Consider the following 19,618-nt stretch of genomic DNA (forward strand, 5'->3'; position numbering starts at 1 on the left):
AAAAAAAAAAATCAATAAGGCTTGTGGCTGAAACAGAAAGCTATATGTTCAAAGTTCTGTCTGATGCAATCACAAGTCATCTTATAGAAAAGTCCTTCACTTGACCTCCAATACAGTCTTCAAGCTGTTTTGGTTCTTCTCCGGATATTCATGTATTAACAGCAAGCCACCAATACATTTCATCATTTATTAGTTATGCTTACACTGTTTTCTTATAGACTTGGGTACAGAAAGGGACTGTGGCCCAGCTAAAACTAAAAGCTTAGATCAAACTTTTTTCTGTCAAACCTGGGCAACTGGAAATCCACAAAGTGCCTAACCTGGCTTTAAATAATAATTTGCATTTGTGTTTGTAACTTATGACTACTGCAAAATATTACATTTAGAAAGCATGGCAAAAATTTGTATGTACGTATTTGGTGCAGTTCAGCTTAAAACACGGGTCAATCATACCAGGTAATACAGTTAATAAACACAGAAGTACACTCAGTACTACTACTCAGTACTACATGTAAGCATTAAAGGCTCCAGACCTGACATCTGTTCATCCCTGCCTGAAAGATGCCAATGCCGCTGTACCTATGTATAGAAGGAAAGTGTCCACAGGTGCATATTTTATATAAGATCTCCGGTCTTTACGCGTGCAATTCTCAAATTTCTCTGTACACATTTTAAAATTATATTAGAACTATGAAAGTGCACAACGCTTCCTGCTCACTGACTGACAATAGCTTAAAGTCAGCAAAACTGCTACACGTTCCATGAATGGAGGAGTAAGAGCAGGGCCAGAAAATAATCTATATAATGGACGGAAAAGTAAGTGCAAGAATTCATGGCAGATAATAATTTAGAACTAATTTTTACTAGGTGATAAACTTAGAATGTATTTATTGAAACATACTGGTAAAATTTATATTTTAGCCTACATCAGACATGACAGAAAAGCAGCAAAGGAGAGTCAAGTTGATAAAAAGTGCAAGTTGCTTTTCTTTTTGTGTTTTAGCTTGTTATCTCTGAACTAACGAAGGGGCTTTTAGTTATCTGTAATAATGTAGATTATGTACATTGACAGTTCTGACTTTTTACATTTAAAATGCCCTTGCTGAGTCTCAAACAGTAAAATATAGAACCCCAGCTTTAACATTCCAAGAGAAAATGTGCAACAGTGTAATCAGATCATTTTAATGAACTAAATGGGCTAAAACCTATTATATAGTCTGACCCAAGAAAGCGTAATCTTTTTACTGGCACATAGATGAGGACAAAAAATGAATAACATTTTAATAACATGATGAAAATTATTTTATGTGGTTAAGGAGAAGTTTAGCAAAATCTGCTTGGATTGGGTCATTGTGTGTAATAAATAAAAAAAAAATTCTGCCCTTAAAGGGAAAGCTTTGACTAACACTTTTCAGTTTACACCTCAATAAACTGAACTGGGTGTGTAAAGGAAGAATTATAAAGAATTTAGAAAAAATAAACAGGTCACCACGCCCTGCAGATAAGCTAGCCATTTCATTTAACCCCTAAATTCTTCAAAACCTGTTAAAACAAAACACTAAAAAGGAAAAAAAAATACACTCAGTTTTTAGCACCAAGACAGCCAAGGGTTTTATACTAAAATCCCTTGCAAAACTATTTATAATATTTTAGATCCTTATGTTAAACATAAGGATAATCTTTAAACATCCAAAGTTAAAGTTGTGCCTATTTAAAAAGAACAGTAACCATTTTCTTTAATCGATCTTTGCTTACTCAGCAAACTGCTACGTGAAAATCAATTCTCCTTCAATGTAAAAATATACTGGGATGTTAGCACCAGGTGTTGTCTTAGAAATATATTGGGATGTTAGCACCAGGTGTCATATTAACTTCCCATTGCTGCAATAGTTGTAGGAAGCATTGCAGAGCAGTGTGTGGCTAGACGCAGATCCCAACAGGCTAACCACTTTACCCATGCAGTTTACAAATCACTCATATATATATATATATATATATATATATATATATATATATCAAAAAGGACATAAATAGGTGTTAGCACCAGTAATTCTATAACACCATAGACCTTAAAATCATTGTACGAGATTCTCCATATTAAACATTAAATAGTTAAAAGATCTATTCACTCAAAAGCTTGTCTTCACGTTTTGCCTCAATGAGGAATATGACTATTTAGGCCAGTTAAAAAATTTAAACATTCTGAATGGCTATGATCTACAGAACCATTTACCAATGTATAATTCTTATACAGTACTAGTAATGTTTTTGTGAACAAAGCCTTCAGATTCCGAAATTTCAATAACAATATTTAATTATAAAATGTGATGGAACACATTTCTACTTGGCCAAAGCTATACCATGATATTTAGTAGACAATTTGGTTTAATTCTTTTCATATATGCAGCCAATTTTAGTAGCAAAAATAATCGAGCTGTCACTTTGTGTATATTTCTCTCCACCTGGAGCTATGGTTTGGGAACTTTCATTTCCCAACTTAGATATTGAAGTCACTAAAGACTCCTATTTGTCTAATTCCTACCCACAGACATTGTTACACTATGGGATTCATTGAGTGCATGAACTGAGGATTTTAAATGGCAAAGGGCTATTCAATGAATGCATTTAAACTGACATGCCCAATCAGCTCTACCCTCCTGCTAGTATCAGGAAATATGGTAATCTAATAATCTTAATAGGACCGTTCCAATTCCTTACTACTAATATATAAAAATGTAAAATTAGATATGGGATTGAGTGGATATAAATTGTTCTTGGACTAAGTGCATTCTAACATTTAATTTTGCAACGCTGAGAAATATATGGGTTGCGGTATTTTAAAATACATCCTCCTACATAGAGCGATGCATAACAAGCTTTAGAGTGAAACAATCTTTAAATTGTTGTACACATATCCTATTACTTGCCCATTCCCTATTCTATTTGCCAACAGCTGCTACTTTCTCGAAGTCTTGTGCATTGCAAAACTCTTTTATGGTGACCGTCAGGAGGTTACTGGTAACATCAGTCACCACCACATTGGAACATGGTGACATGTCTGGACGCCAATCTCCAGCTTCCTCTTCTGGTTCAGATTCTTCAGGTTCCCCTTGCCCACGTTTGCTAGCAGAGGATTCTGGTGGTATGGACAGATCCAGTGCCTCAGATTCCCTCCAGTCGGGAACAGCAGGACTAAGAGTCTCAGGCAACAATTTAGGGGGTCGATCATCTGATGGAGCTGGAGAAGGACATCCAGATGTGGTAGAGCTTTCATCCTCTAAGCCTTGGTGAGTGCTTTCATTATCTACTTTCTCCTCATCTGGGCCTCGAAGGGCTGGCTTGTTGTACAACGAGAATGACCCATATTTAAGGTGACGAATCTGATTGCGCAACATGCTCTCACTGTACTTTTTACTTTTACCAATCACTCTATTTCGGGATGGAATTTTGGGGCGTCCTAGAGGTGGCTTTGCAGTTTTATCAATGACCTTCAGATTGAGGATGATTCGATTACGTTTTGGCTCCCTAGGTTTTGCCTTACGATTGATGATCCTCACAGTTTCTGAAAATGGTGACACAGGAGGGCGTAGACCAGAACTAGTACCAGAGGGTGCAGTAGGATCTGGACGGGGAAGAGGACGACGGGACATGCTATGGCAGCGCCGGATGTCCTTTTTTAATCGATGCACTGCAGCACTTGAGTGCAATTTAGGGGAGCCACTGGAGCCTGGTTTTACTCCATAGTGGAGGTCATTTATACGAATAGCTTCCGCCTGGGCTCTGGCCTGTTAACAATTGGAGAACATTAGATATAAGTAACTACTCTTCTTTCTTGTAAACAATATCAACAATGTTACTAAACAGAAGACTAAAAAACAAAAAGTATAATGCGCTTAATGATTTTACTGCTTGCATTACAGGTATTCACAGAAAGGGCTTTTTTGCACTTTAAATATTATAGTAAAAAATTCTTCTACAAGTGTCGTCCAAGTTGATTAGCAGAATCCGCCACACCAATCAGCTGCTTGCAGCTTTAGCTGCATTTTTCTATACCTGTATATATTTCTATACCAATATCATAATTAGGGAGGACATTATTATGCTTTCTGATCTTTAGTTGGCTTTTAAGACAATGCTTTATCACATAAAAATTGATGAAGCAGCTCCAAGTATTACAGTAATCTGATGGGTGATGACCTGGCTAAATAAATCAAAAACTGAGCAAAAAAAAAAAAAAAAGTCTAATCTGCAATATAACCTATGCTCTACACAAGGCATGTGAAACTGCCCTGTTTTACTGTCCTGCATTAATTTCAGGTATTTAGAGTAATATTTTGGGTGTGTTACATCCTATAGCACAGATGTGTTTTTTTTTATACTTTTGATGAGCTTTGTTATTAAATATGCTGATACACTTAGGCTATGTTCACACTAGCGGTGTAGTTGAGGTGCAGTTACGGCTTCTTCCAACCCGTAAAAAAAATGTTTGTTTCATACAGTGTGCTAAAGTTGACAGATTGGTTGTTTTTTGTTTTATTGTTTTTAAAATGAACATGTTTTAACTATGAAGTAAATTAAGCAACATAAAATGTCTGCTTCTTGTTTTTTTAAAGTAATACATCGGTTAACAGCATTATTACCTTTAATAGGAATGTTTTGGGTTTGGGACCCCTTTTTTTTGGTCCATAGATCTCCTGTTCCCTCTCTCTGTACAAAAGGAAAATAGGATTAGGCAGAGATCAAAAGCAATGTCATGTTAGAGATACATAAAAATATTCTAACACTACAGATCAAATAATCCATTGCAAACAATACCAGGCAAGGCTTTAAAACATTCAGAAAAATGCTCTGCTTTTAGAAACGTTTATACAATTTCACCAAATAAACCTTTCCTACATTAAAATCTGTTCCAAAACTCTTTATTTGAGGAAAAATATAAATCACAAATAATGCCTTAAGCACTGGTGGAGATCCAGAACCTTAGAAATGCAGATTATAAAATTATGTTTTGTTAAAATTATGGATGGGGTGTAGCAATAAACTCACTTTTGCTCAAATGCCACAATAAGGCGAGAATCCAAAATGTTTTCCTCAGGTTCCCAAGTGCTGTACCTAACAAAAAAGGTAAAACATAATAAAACTTTATTACCAAAGCTAAGTATATGTAAACCATTCAAAACACCAATTTTCTGACAAGCGAATAATAGCTAAATCATATGGGTACTTCTGTTACAGATTTGTCCCGTTTCCGTTTGCTCATCGATTTCGAAAAATAAATTCGTACTGGTCATTTGAAAATCATTTTACTATAATCAGACATGTACTATAAATGTCTGCAAAAGTAAAAAAAAAAAAAAAAAAAAAAAACAAAACACAAAATGCACAAATATTTTTGCAATATGTGTACTTTAGCCATATTTTATCTTTTTAAAGTCCCTGCAGAAAAATACTCGTTGATCTGACAAAAAAAAAAAAAAATGCACTAATCCCTTAGGTACTTATTGTGGTCTGATATTACACAGTATTGTTGTGGACTCATTGGGTTTCAGCCTCAACCGCTGCCTTTTGTTAAAACTTTTAAACCACCCCATTGTTTTTTTATATCCACAGCATATATAATATTTAGCTTGCACTCCAAAATAAGAAAATGCAAAGTGAAATAATCTCTTTAAGATAACATAGGCAGAAAACTCAAAGCTTTGCATTACTGAATATATCCGAAGGTGGTTTTTTTTTTCCACTGGAAAAGCAGAGATGTAAAATGCTCTCAAAACAAGGAAATAAGGTAAATAACTAAATTCATTGTAAGACACCCTGAAATTCTCCTTAAAGCGGTTTATTGCTGGTTCATGGAAAGTCAAAGCCAGTGCATCTGCGGGGTACACAAGCCTAAGAGAATGAAAGAAAATGTGGTGTGGATGTGCATCAGATTCGGTTCTCGAGTGGATATGCAAAATATATATATATATATATATATATATATATATATATACACACACACACACACAGACCCTATATCTCCTAATCTCCATCCATGATAACATTTTTAGCTGGCTGACCTTAAAATTGTAGCTAGAACAGAAGCCGATCCAAGAATTCCCCTTGTCAGACCTCAGGGACAACCTTGTGGGGTTTCTTGATTGTTATAAGGATAACGAGGAGATATTTGTAAAATGGAGCTTTTTGTAAAACAATTACTTGCTTGGCTGTTTTTTCTGACCCTCTGACTAATACTTTAAATTAACTGGTCCAGAACAAGTAAGTAGGTGAGGGTTATCTGCAATATTTTCTGGATTTGTGATCTGAATGCAAATCTGTATTTGGCACATAAGTGTGACACGTTACCTGCACCACCAAAGACAGGTTCTACTTTCTTTAATCATCCTTCCCTTCCCACTGCATGTTACATACACAGGACATCAGCGTATGCAAGGACAGGACACATGGCTGTTACCACCACCACCCATCTTCCAAAATTAGGTGCCTGATTATTGGTCAAATGTCAGGTTAGGGAACATAACATGCATACCCTTTTCTAAATCATTTTCCCAGTTAGGTATCAGATATATAGCGTTAAAAAGATTAGCAGGAGCATATAACCATAATATAAACCTAAATGTTTATTTCTTTAGAAGACTTTGCCATGAAGTTTTAAAAAATGATTTGATCAAATTATTTCTGTTTGCTAAATAAACCAGTATCTTTTGTTTCCCCCAAAAAAGTAATGTTTATGAACATCTTGTACATTCTATGCACTCCATCCTTCTCCCAATAGCAATACTTCACCGTATTGCATTTACTGAGCATTCAGCTTATTTTCAGAATACAAAAGAAACATCTAATGGCTTAAAAAATGGATTATTCGGATAGGTCTGCATTTGTGAATTATTCACACAACTAGCAAACAGAACTTCAACACTTAAAAAATTTAACTAAGAACCAGTGATTTTCCATGTTTTCAGTGTTACAGCCTATAATTAAACTGATTTGTAAACAAAAGTTATAACAAAAAAAAAAAATATATACATAAATAAGTAATCCTCAGACTGAGATCTGGTTTCTTACTGGGGCATATTGTATTTGTTTTATACCCCTCCATTATAGCACTGGCTATGTGTTTAGTGTTACTGACTGTTCGGTAGGTGAACTTCTGCCACGGAGTCTTGCAAACAGACCCTACACAAAGATTTCATATAATCTTTAACATGTAATTTACAAAAGTTGTTTTTATTTCTGCAACTTCTTTAAAATTACATCTGGTGATCCCGACAAAAGAAAGTTCTTTAGATGCTACTATTGTACACCTGCTGGGTCACCTTATCAAACAGAAAACACACACTGCCTTGATATAATTGCTGTACAATGCAATGGCAAGCTGCTGAAGAAAGTGTGTGTAGACAAGAAGTAGCTGGGATAGGTTACAGGATCTGTAGCATTGAGATGAATCAAAAGATGAAAACAGTAATTTTTATATTTAAAAATTAGAAAATAAACCATGGGTGATTTTTGCTTTTATTTTTTAAAGAAAAACAAAAAAGAGCAGCCATCTCAATATGATTAAGGCATTGTACTTATAAATACTCAGTGGATGGTGGAAATGCTTAGCAAAGCAAAAGGGGGATTTTAACAGCTTCTATGCTTTAACCGCTAGAAATATTGTAATAAAGATACACATTGTTTGAGAGATAAAAGAACAAGTTTTACCAAAGGTGAATAAGAAATAAAATCCTTACTTGATAGCCCAGCCTTTCCATTTCACAAGATATTCAATACGACCCTGAAATAAAAAATAAAATGGTAAAAATATGGCGCTTTGAATTTTCTTGAGGCTTTTATGGTAAGTGAAGAACATTGTGTTAGCAAAGTATTAAGCATCCTAAATCATGACCAAAGATATCTCAAGCCTAGCAAGTTGAGGTTTCCCAAGATAAAAATGGAGCTTTTTGTAAAACAAATATTTGCTTGGCTGTTCTTTTTGACCCTCTGACTTTAATACTTCAAATGAAGTATTTTGGAGTAATTTAAATCTTCTCTGCTGATCTCACATTATAACACACACATACACACACATTTATGTTAGTCCTGACAACTTAATTTCAACCAGCTAGCATGATAGGTAGGAAATATATATGAAATTAGAACAAAGCACAAAAAAAAAAAAATTATAAATAAAAAGTTTTTTTCTGCTTATTGCAAAGTTTGCTTATAACCTAAATACCTGGTCTGTCAAGGATCAGTATTTATCTCACCCCTCGGGCTATAAAGGTTTATGAGCCTAACAATTCTGGTCAAAACAATAAAAATGGAGGGGGAAGGGGGATAATCTCACAATCCTTTATGACAACTGATCTAACCTCTATGTTGGAAAATATGGTTCTTTTTAATTACTGCAAGCCCATCATTAGAAACATGTCTTGAATTGCAACATTCCAAAACCTAAATATGTGTTTTAGACCCCCCCCATATCGAGAAAGATTCAAGAGCCTTGTAAATATATCAGATTTTACAAGAGCCTTATTGGAATTTGAATCTTTGTATGAATATATGAGAAGTTCAATAACACACTTATGTGTATTAGAATTTGGACACATCAACACAAGAGCACATTAAGAAGTTTCAAAAAAGAACACAAATAGAAAAAAAGTGACTGCTATTGGAATAATTAGTATGAGATCCAAATGCTGAGGCTCGAGGGAAAATCTCAAACGTAATAAATGAGTACATTCGCAGGGGAAGATGTGTGTTTAGGAAGACCTGTCTGTACAGCACCAGTGGACTGGGGGAATATTATACAAACACATTTCCTAAAAAGTACATAACAAGGTTCTAAAATAAGACATTTTAGACTGGTGCATGACTATGTTATGTACTTTACAGAATAAATTGGGGGTTTTCCTTTGCATTCACGTTCTGCCCTTCCAATGTGTCCTTTTAATGAATCATTCACCCCATAGCACAAGTTAATATTAATAAAGAATGTCACTAAACTAAAAAACAAAACAGGCAATGCGCGTCCCTACAAAAAAGTTATAGTAAGCATTGTATTGTCTGTCTTGCTGATTACTTGATGGCCACTTAGGTCATTTATTTTAAACTCCAGGCACATGAAAAACAAAGTCTTAATCTAGCCAAAGTTACACCGTGTCCATGAATGTTCACGCTGTGAGATATTAACTTCAAACTAAACTCCAGGCTAACAGCTAAATACACACAACTCCAAATGAGAAAATGACTTGTTAGTCTGTGCATCCATAAACCTCAGCCAGATCAAACAACCAGGAATATGGCACCACTTGCTCTGTTACAGGTAGGAAATATAGTGATTTCTGTCTCTAGTACTCCCCTAGTATTACTTAGTCCAATTATGACGTTCATGTGCCAATTGCAGACACTTTCAGCAGTGAACAGCATGGACGCTGTAAATAGTCTGTGCCCTATACATAGCAAGGTGAGAGGTACCCATGGCCTGGTCATGATAACGCAAGAACAATACAAGGATAAGTTGCCTATTAAATAATTTATTCAACAAAAATTAGATGAAATCATATACTTTGGAAAAACCAAGCACAACCTTGGCTATGGGTTGGTAGATAGCTACCTTTAGAAAATAACTCCTCTTAGGCATTTTGCAAACTTCCCACCAGTGTTTGACATTAAAAGGGTGACATTTTTGGGGGACCTTACCATAATGCCTTAGGTTACAATATGTTTGTGGGCTTCCTTTCATAAACTGCACTTTTCCAATCCATGTCAACATCTCAATTTGATTTAAATCAGGTTCAATATAAACCATTCCCTCGCAGATTTCAGATTTAATTGTTTTATTAGATTAATTTTTGCACCAGCTTCACCCTTTGGGAAGACGGCCCCACATTTTCATCAAGCACCTTTTATATAATAAAGTCATAGCTGGCTTGATGACCCTGGAGCCCCAAAGAATTTCCAAAACATGATATTTCTATAAACAAGATTCAAAGATAGAATGGGGTTCTTCTCTTGAATTGCACCAAAAACATCTACTGTTACTGTGCACAAACAACTTTCTTTTTATCAGGTATTTGCATATTGTTCTAAAATACCTGATTTCTACCAATATGTTCCATAGCAAACTGTAGTCTTGTTCTAACTTATTTTGTACAGCATTTTTTTCCTGGTACACCTACCATAGAGTTTTAATTTGGTGCAAGCTCTTTCTAATTATATCTGCATGGACCTTGACACTGGATATTTTGGGGTTCTTGGGACACTTTTGTTTTTATTTAACTAGTAACAGTTGGGCTTTTTGTTTCATGATTGATTTTCTTACAGTCATATGGTTGTATTTAAATCAGCATAGGCATTTAAAATCTTTCTGAGGGCCTAAGAGAGCTCTTTTATTCTCAGCATGGTGACACCACACACATCAATACCAAAAGCAGAATACCAGACTCTCCATTTCTGAAGACTAAGGTCCTGATTTATTAAAGCTCTCCAAGGCTGGAGAGGATACACACTTTCACCAGTCAAGCTGGGTGATCCAGCAAACCTGATCCAGCAAATAGATTTCTTAAAAGTCATTTGCTGTTTATTAGCAAATGTTTTAATCCTGGACGAGATCCATTGCAGGTTTGCTGGATCACCCAGCTTCACTGATGAAAGTGTATCCTTTCCAGCCTTGGAGAGCTTTAATAAATCAGGCCCTAAATCTGGAACACTGGATTCTAATGTTGTTATTTGAAATGGTAAAGAAAAAAAAAAAAAGTGAAGGGGTGTACTTTTTTCACACATCAAATCTGACTTTTTTTAAAACTTATATCAAACAGTGTTTAACTCAGAATTTTTTAAGCTAGGTGAGATGAAATTGAAGGCTGGTGGCAGCGCCTGTAATGTCATGCAACTCTTTAGTACCCACCCAAAAATAGCCGGGTGGTTACTGAAAAGTGCCGAGTGCTGCACCTGGCTAAAAGGGGCCGAGGAGAACACTCAGGTATAATATCATCCTTCTCTGTAGGTTTGAATACCGATCTAACATTTGCTTGTTCAAACATGCTAAAAAAAAACCCCCAAACAATTGTGTACTTTTTCACACATATATTATATATGTATTATACACAGACAGTAGCACTTTAATTTTTGTTTACTTTCAAAAATATATTACATGTGCTGTTTATTTAGAGTTTTAGCTTTACACACTGCAGAACTATTAGTAAATATAAGGCAAAAAAAACAAACAAATAACAATAAAATAACAAAACAAATATTTTAATGCATGTTTGCAAAATTATGACATACCAGAAGTCAAGCTCAGAATGGATAATATGCTACTTAATGAGAAACGATCTCTATCAGACGGGTCCCATCAGAGATTTCTGTCCGTGTGGGAACCGTGGTTGCAATACTCAATGCCTTCTATACCTCCAACCACATTATCTGGCTAGTAACCATATGAGAACATTTTAAATAAAATAGGTAACTACAGTGTATCTATCCTTCCCCTTTTTCTTGATATCAAGGTAATAACACCTTTTCTTGTTAATCTCTCCCCCTTATGTTTTTAATATAGTTATTGTCTGGAAATGGTTTAGTGTATATGATGTGCTTCTATATGATGGATTCATTTCTAGCTACGCGCACAATTTTTTTTTTATTCATCAGCCCGGGAATTTCTGGAATGAAAAGTTTACACATATTGTACAAAATCCATTTTCATGTTTCTTTATCTGTACGACATGTTTGTTTTATCCCCATATGTTTATATTAAAAAAAATCAATAAATACTAAAAACAAAAATATGGCATACCTTATACATGAGTGACATGAGGTTTGAAGTAAATGACAAAGTGGTCCATTGAGTCTCCCTTTTTGTCTGAATTTGTCACAAACATGCATCCATTTTCTTACTGGTAACTATCTCACTGTCTTGCTTGGAGTAGGCACCAAGAATTATCTACTCTTTAAGAAAAAATACTTTATAATGTTGGTTTTGAGCTATCTTCTGGCTAGTTTGATCTTCATATTAAAAATACTGCTCTCCGGAACGTTATACATAACCTAAATCAGGGGTCGGCAACCTGCGGCTCGCGAGCCACATGCGGCTCTTTGGATGTGAAGCTGCGGCTCTTTAGTTCCATACGCAAATATTATGCAGCACAATGATGGTGTTACTGCTGCTTGTCCACTCAAATCAGATTTAAATAATTTGGAGCTATTGAGAAACAGAATTACATTTTTATTTTCGCTTGCTCTGTAAAAGGCAAGTGGGGGCTTTTGTTCAGTCATCTCCCATGCAGTGATGAGACTGCAAAATTGTAAATTTATAGCCAAGTCTAATGATAAGACTGCAGCAAAGGCTGACATGTGCCAGACATTTGTGAACGCAGCCAAAAACTGAACAGTTACCAGAATTTACCAGAATAGTCCAGAAGTTACATAGTGACCGCAAATATATTAAAAGGATGGATCTGCTCTGAAACAATTGGCAAGGGAGGGCAAAGTGATCCCTGTGATAGACTATAAGTTAGTATGCATGCAACATACAAAATAATAGAAACACATTTAAAAAAAAAATAAAATACTAACTGGTTAACATTAACATCCTTCACAAACAAAGGGGCATAAACACTTCATAATCCAAGCTCTGATGTGGGACAGTAAAAAAAACATCCTTCACAAACAAAGGGGCATAAACACTTCATAATCCAAGCTCTGATGTGGGACAGTAAAAAAAAACAAAAAAAAAAAAAAAAAAAAACTACTATACTTTGAACTAAAAATAAAAAAAAGTTTTTTTCCGAACAACCATACATTTCTGGGGAAAGAAAAAAGAAGGAGGAAATGTGTGCTTATTTCCCATCATATGTCTATCCTCTGAGAAAGAACAGACATATCCTAACCCTTACCCCCAATCCTAAAGAACATAATTTATGGCACGTCACTAGGCTACAACTTTCACTGAAGAATGTGCACACATCCCTTCAAATATAAACACAATTGTATAACAGATTTATTTTAACACACCGTTCTACAGTTTTAAAATATTTCAAACTACAGCAGCTATTGTCTAAACTGGTTTATGTCTGCCAGTTTAGTCACAAAATTCTAACAGGTCAAAAAATGCCACAGTAAAGATCCATTAATGAACCAAAAGGTAATCCACAGAACAAGAAGCAATAAAAAACACACAACAACACATCTGTAGTTATACACTGCAGAAAACATTGATAAACTTTGCACAATGTTGTATACTAACAAATAAAACACCTTAAACCTTTTGCATACTGGCCAAAGTGCCACATCATCTCTTTAGGGGTCAGGAAAACCCAATGAGCGGCACATAAAATGTACTATTCTTCAATTCCAAAAAAACAAAATCAAATGTATTTATGTGATTCTCAACATCTATAAATTTCAAACAAAACAGAAGAAATATTACAGAGATGTATCCCATTTCCAGGTGCAAAACATATGTGTTTGATGTTATTGATTTTCAACATTTTTACTAAGAAAGACCAAATGTAAATGCTCTAGAACAGGGGGTCAGCAAACTCCGGCCTTTAGGCCACATACAGCCTAGTCATTAGTTTGTTCTGGCCTATTGCCCCCTGGCCGATCCGGCCTAATCTTGGCTGGCAAACCTGCGGCAGAGCCGAAACAAACTACCGGAGCCGCAGCTGCAAGTGGCTCCTGAGCTTCTGTGTAGTGGCTCCGTTCCCTATTTACTGCCACCGGCATTAACACATCCAGCGCCGGGGTAAATAGGGAACATTGCAATGCATACAGAGGAGAGGGATTTCCCTTCAGGGGGCGTTCCAGGTGGGGGCAGAGCCATAAGGGCGGGACTCGAGAGAGGGTCCGGCCTAGTGTGCTCCTGCCTACCCCTAAAATGGCCTAGTGGCCAAAAAAGTTTTCTGACCTCTGCTCTAGAAAATCCTTTCTCAAAGTTTTTAAACATTGTAGAAGTCTTAAAATAATTTTCAGGTCCCAGGGAACCCCCACTTTAATTACCAAATCCACAGTTCACAGTAAATTCGAATGGTGGTCAGTGGGAAGAATTCCTCTTACATTGCTAGCCACTGAGAAGAATGTCACCCTTACAGATAGCCAAAAAGATCATTGGGGTCACTTAGTCTGACCTGAGAGGTGCAAACTGCTCATTGGTCAAGGAACTCTGGCTGAGAAACAGTGATCTAGAAGGAATAATAAAATCACAGAGCACTCAAAGACACACTATTTATCTAATGACCCAAACAAGAGCTAATCAATAGCATTCACCATGGTCATCAGACAAACTTAGGCACAGGGTGCTCTACAACAAAACAAATTCTTTCCAAAAGCATCATGAATGGCCAGCTCTCATTATTAGGAGAATACACTACCCAAACAACTAATTTATTAGGAATGATAACCGAAGGAAAGGCTCATCAGACCAGGAACAAATGGTAATTAGCTTGTTGTCCAACTATCACAGTGTATGCAGAAGTCCACTGGCAATGCCCATTTATTAAACTGGAAACTGGTAGGGGGTCGGGTGAAGGTAAATGTCGAAAAGGTAAAAAACTATTTTCATAGTGTTTTGATAAATGCAAAATAATATTATTAGTGCAGTGAATATGTAGAATTAATGCCAAATATGGCACAAAGGACAGTTGGCAATACATTCAATTCTGCAGAACATATTTAAATTGTTATATCTCATATTTGTCTCATCATAATTTAAATGATTTAAAAGGAGAATACAAGCAATACATAAGAATGATTGAATGTTATTTAGATTACTTTGTGAAGGAAGATGGAATCTTTCTAAAGCAGGGGTGTCAAACTCAAATACACAGTGGGCCAAAATTCCAAACTTAGACAAAGCCAAACTTGAAACTGAAAAAGCACCGCTACTACAATTCCCTGCGTCTAATAAAAAAAGGTTCCTAATAAAACTTGTGACAAAACACAACCGAACAAGAAGAAAATGAAAACAATGACCTATTCTTAGTCCAATTTGTATATGCATGTAATATTTCCAGCTTTCTGTTCATGATTAGATTAATATGGTTTTGAGGCTAATGTGAATTCACCGACTACTACATATGACTGCTTTAAAGGAGTCTCCGAATTTTATAGATGTGACTCCTCATATTAGGGTTTGTTGGGTATCTCTAATTACCACAATGTACCTCCTAATTTCTTCATGGCATACCAACATATATCTTTAGAAAATAAGGTTCTTTAGTTGTTCAGGGGACTCAGATACTACAAAACTTTTCTGAATTTTGAAGTTTTTTGCTGGGTGATGAATATTGATACAAGCATGAGAAATAGTTTCTCAATGCTTCTTGAATTTGACAAAATAACCTTTGGCTTGCTAACATACGTGGTCTTCACAAAAGTTTAGTAAGCACACACAGCTGCTGCCTTTAGTGGCTAACTTAAGTCCTGGAGAACCCCTGGCTGAAATCATAGAAGCTCAATGGAAAAACTATCTTACAAATGGAATACATCTTACATTGCTGTTCTGTGGAAAGAACCCTTCCCGCTCCTACAAAAAGCTTAACCTCCCTGATGATTTGAGTATTTTTAAATGTCAGAGCTGTACATTTGACATTTAAAAATGCTTATTTTGAATTTCCCACCAGCGCACACCGCCCGCATGTACCAACGTCGCATGACCGGCCGGCATCTGCATCCCCTAGCCTTGCAGTTCCAACGTTCACGTGCCAGGAGATGCAAGGCAGGGGGCACATATGTCGGGCATCACCGAGGAGGCGCAGACGCTGGGCCGGCATTGCGGGAGGATAATGTTTGCTTGTGAGGACCAGATAAGTTATCAATTCCACCCCGAGTGCGGCTCAGAGTTACCGCTTTTTCTAATGAAATTCAACCCCAAGCCACATTTGGGATTACTGCTAAGGAGGTTAAAAAACTTTGGTGTCATGCTCAGCCAAGGGTTAGAGGCAGCAAACTATGGGGGTCACCCTCATATGGGAAGTCAACCTGCCAATGCTCAAAGAAATCTCTAGAATCTACGGAACAGTGACCCTCAACCCAACATGGTGGCCCCTTGAAATAACTTCCAGGTCCTCCATGAACCCTGCTACAAATATTATATCCACGGTACATTAGCTTGGTGGGCAGCAGTTAGAATTTCTCTTACATTGCTGACAAGTGGGAAAAAAAGTCCCTCTTATAGGTAGCCAAAAAGATTACTGGTGTCAGTTAAACTGACCTGAGAGGTGCAAACTGTTCAGGGAACCCCCTAGTAACCTTTAAATGAACCCTAAAGTTTGCATTAGTTGTTGTAGCAGAAATCCCATTTCACAGCCATTTATGAGGATTCTGATTGCTGATTTTATTTATTTCTCAGGATGGCCAAAGAAACTTATACCAGCCAACGGCAGCTCATCATGTCTCCTCTGAACCCGGGTATTGGCTGAGAATGAGCCTCTTCCCGGCATCTACAAGGTGATTGCAGTCAAAGAAGAAACCATAAGGGCCTAGTTGGGAAACACTCCTTTGGAGGAACCCTAAGGTCTCATGGCACTCTGGTTAAGATTTAACCCAATTAGTTACATAATAAGCAATTTAATATTGTACAATGTATACAAAGCACTCAACATAGTTACATTAAACCTGTGAATAAAGCTGCATACACACGTGCAAAAATAGTAGTTGAAAAAGATTGTGAAAGATCCTTTCCAACGACTAGCACTGCACGATGCATAAACAAGTGCTGTACACATTCAGCACCATTTTGCTCTATAGAGAGGGGAGGGGGAGTGAGACTGAATGGCACCCCACTGTGCGCTCTCCTCCTTCCATTACATTAGGATTGTTAGTCGCCCATCGATATGGTGGTTAGTCGCACCACCATATTAAATATGCTTCTGTACAGTTATATTACAGGTTTATGTATTTTTATGCATCCTTGTTTTAACAGATCTTTTTTTTTTTTTTTCTATTTAAAGTTTATTATATATTGGACATATTGCGGGAGTTATGCCTAAGAGCTATAGGCCTACAATGTAAAATAAATTTCCATGTAAAACAATGTAACACTTTTTGCGTAAAACAAAAAACAGACAGAATTAGAAAGCAAGGGTTTTTTTTTTTTTTAACACAAACATTCTTCCTGAAAAAAAATCAGAAAAGAAATGATCACTCAGCTGCATAATATACAACAAATGACAACAATCCATTCACCTTGTATGAACTTTTCTAGAAATCTAAACACTACTAATGATACAAGTTGAAGTTGTTTCCTGCGTAGAAGAATTTCCAGCAGACGACAAGCATGGATTTCCAGACTAGTGCTGACATGGATGCGAGGATCTCAGCCCAAGCCAAAAATTCGACAATATTAGTTTTGGCTCCTTCCCAAAAATGATGTACAGAGTTTACATATGTATAACATAAGCAATCCTGCCTTGTCCTGGTTTTAACTTAAAGGTAAGCACAAGCAGATGTTACGAGGGGGTGCTGAGAAGTTCCTGGCTTTGCCCTCTTCCAGATGAAATAGAAAAATGAGTGTGGGGCATATGACAGCCTAATATCTTAGTATGTAACTATGCAAATATCAGGTCTTTGTGATTCTTATAACTGTTTTTTCTTTTAGTGAGAACCTGTGATGGCCGAGGCACAAGCAAGTTTCACATTGTTGGAGTTACGGGCCGTCATGAAGTTTTTGTTTCTCCAAGGAAAGGAAGGACACTTCTCCCCCAGTGTGTGTGACATCTCAGTGTGAATGTCCTTTGCTGACTAAAACTTCATGACGGCCCGTAACTCCAATGATGTGAAACTTGCTTGTGCCTCTGCCATCACAGCTTCTCACTAAAGGAAAAAACAGTTATAAGAATGGCAAAGCCCTGATATTTGCACAGTTACATACTAAGATATTAGGCTGCCATATGCCTCCCAGTGCTCAACCCAGAAATTGTTATAAGCTGGGTGAGAAGAAATTGTAGGTGGGTGGCATTCCCTTTATTGTGTCCCAACTCACCAGTAACCACCCAAAAACAGCCGGGTGGTTGCTGAAAAGTGCCGGGTGGTGCGCCCAGCTAAAAGGGGCCGGGGAGAACACTGCCTCCACACTCATTTTTCTATTTCATCTGGAAGGGGGCAAAGCCAGGAACTTCTCAGCACCCCCTCGTACAATGAAAACATGATGCATGGTGGCTCAGTGGTTAGCACTCTGGCCTTTGCAGCGCTGGGTCCCAGGATGGAATCTTGGCCAGGACTGTATCTGCATGGAGTTTGTAGGTTCTCCCCATGTCTGTGTGTGTTTCCTTGCCCTTAGACTGTATATGACTGTGGTAGGGACATTAGATTGTTAGCTCCTTTGAGGGACAGCTAGTCACATGACTATGGACTTTGTACAGCACTGTGGAATATGTTGGTGATATATACTGTGGTATAATATTAATAATTTCCATATATAATGACAGGATAGGAGAGGATAAAGCCAGCATGGAACAGAGACAATGCCTACCTATAATTAATGAACATATTGATATAGCGCCAACATATTACACAGCGCTGTACATTGAATAGGGGTTACAAATGACAGACACAGGACCCTGCTCCGCAGAGCTTACAATCTAGGAGGCGGGGGAAGTGTCGGATTAGCTACCATTGGGCAGGCTGGGAATATATTACATGATGGGGGCATGTCAGGCCACATGTGTGCCTAAAGCTGATATTTAGGACTTGTATGCTAATAATCCTCCCTGGAAGGCATGTGACAGGCTGCGTTGTGACGTCACTCGTCTCTGATGACGTTATGGTGACGTAGTAGGGGGCTGTGATAATAATAAATGGCATGGCGGGGGCTGTGACGCAGTAGTGCTGGAGGCAGATTTGGATGAAGCCCGGTATTCCCATTCATAGGGCTGATATGTGTCAGACCCCGCCATGGCGCTGCTGCACGGGCCTGTCCTCTCACTGCGCACTTCGGTGCTAATACCCGCTGACATGATGTGCACTATGCCCCGAGGCTGCACCGCGGCCTGCTACACTCTCACCTTACGTATGCGCCGTTTAATGATGGATTCGGCGGCGAACACCCGCTCCCCGATAGCAGACAGCTCCATGTTCAGCGCGGCCCCGGCTAAGACTGGCAGACGGCTCCTCCCTCTCCGCTGTCACCTCGCCCGGGGACACGCCCCTTTCCGCTGTCAACTGGCTAACCCCGCCTCTCTCCTTGTCAGTGTCTTACAGCCCCGCCCCTCTGGCCACGTGCCAGATCTAGATCGCACGGAGTGGATGAGGGGTATGAAGAACATTTGTGCCCCCTAGCGGGAAGGCGGGAACAGCAGAACACTGCTTCATAGGGGTTTACACTATTTCCTGTAGTAATAAGCAGAATGTATGAATACAATAATTATATCTATCATATTATGCATTGCCTGCTCCGCCCGTAACTGTATTCTGCCTCATGGTACTATGAAACAACAGGAGATATAGAATTAAACATTGCCTGTAACTTCTATATAGAGAACTCTCCGCCCCATTATTCACCTATATATAAAGCGGGATATTTTCACCCTGTATCAATATATAAACGGTCCATATAGAGAACTCTCCTGCCCATCATTCATCTATATATAAGGAGGAATATATTCACCCTGTATCAATATATAAACGGTCCATATAG

At 37.6% G+C, this 19,618-nt stretch overlaps 1 protein-coding gene across 1 annotated transcript; it reads right to left on the reverse strand.

Moving 5' to 3' along the window:
- Nucleotides 1-2,379: 2,379 nt before the first annotated feature.
- Nucleotides 2,380-19,119, reverse strand: CBX6 (chromobox 6). Its single transcript, XM_072421105.1, has 5 exons — nucleotides 18,987-19,119; nucleotides 7,734-7,777; nucleotides 5,047-5,112; nucleotides 4,641-4,707; nucleotides 2,380-3,785 (listed from the first exon to the last, which is right to left on the reverse strand). The coding sequence occupies exons 1-5, from the start codon at nucleotides 19,053-19,055 to the stop codon at nucleotides 2,940-2,942; spliced, it is 1,092 nt and encodes a 363-aa protein (XP_072277206.1). The 5' UTR covers nucleotides 19,056-19,119; the 3' UTR covers nucleotides 2,380-2,939.
- Nucleotides 19,120-19,618: the final 499 nt, after the last annotated feature.

The sequence above is a fragment of the Pyxicephalus adspersus genome, chromosome 8 (genome assembly GCF_032062135.1).
Source record: "Pyxicephalus adspersus chromosome 8, UCB_Pads_2.0, whole genome shotgun sequence".
Classification (NCBI taxonomy): Eukaryota; Metazoa; Chordata; class Amphibia; order Anura; family Pyxicephalidae; genus Pyxicephalus; species Pyxicephalus adspersus.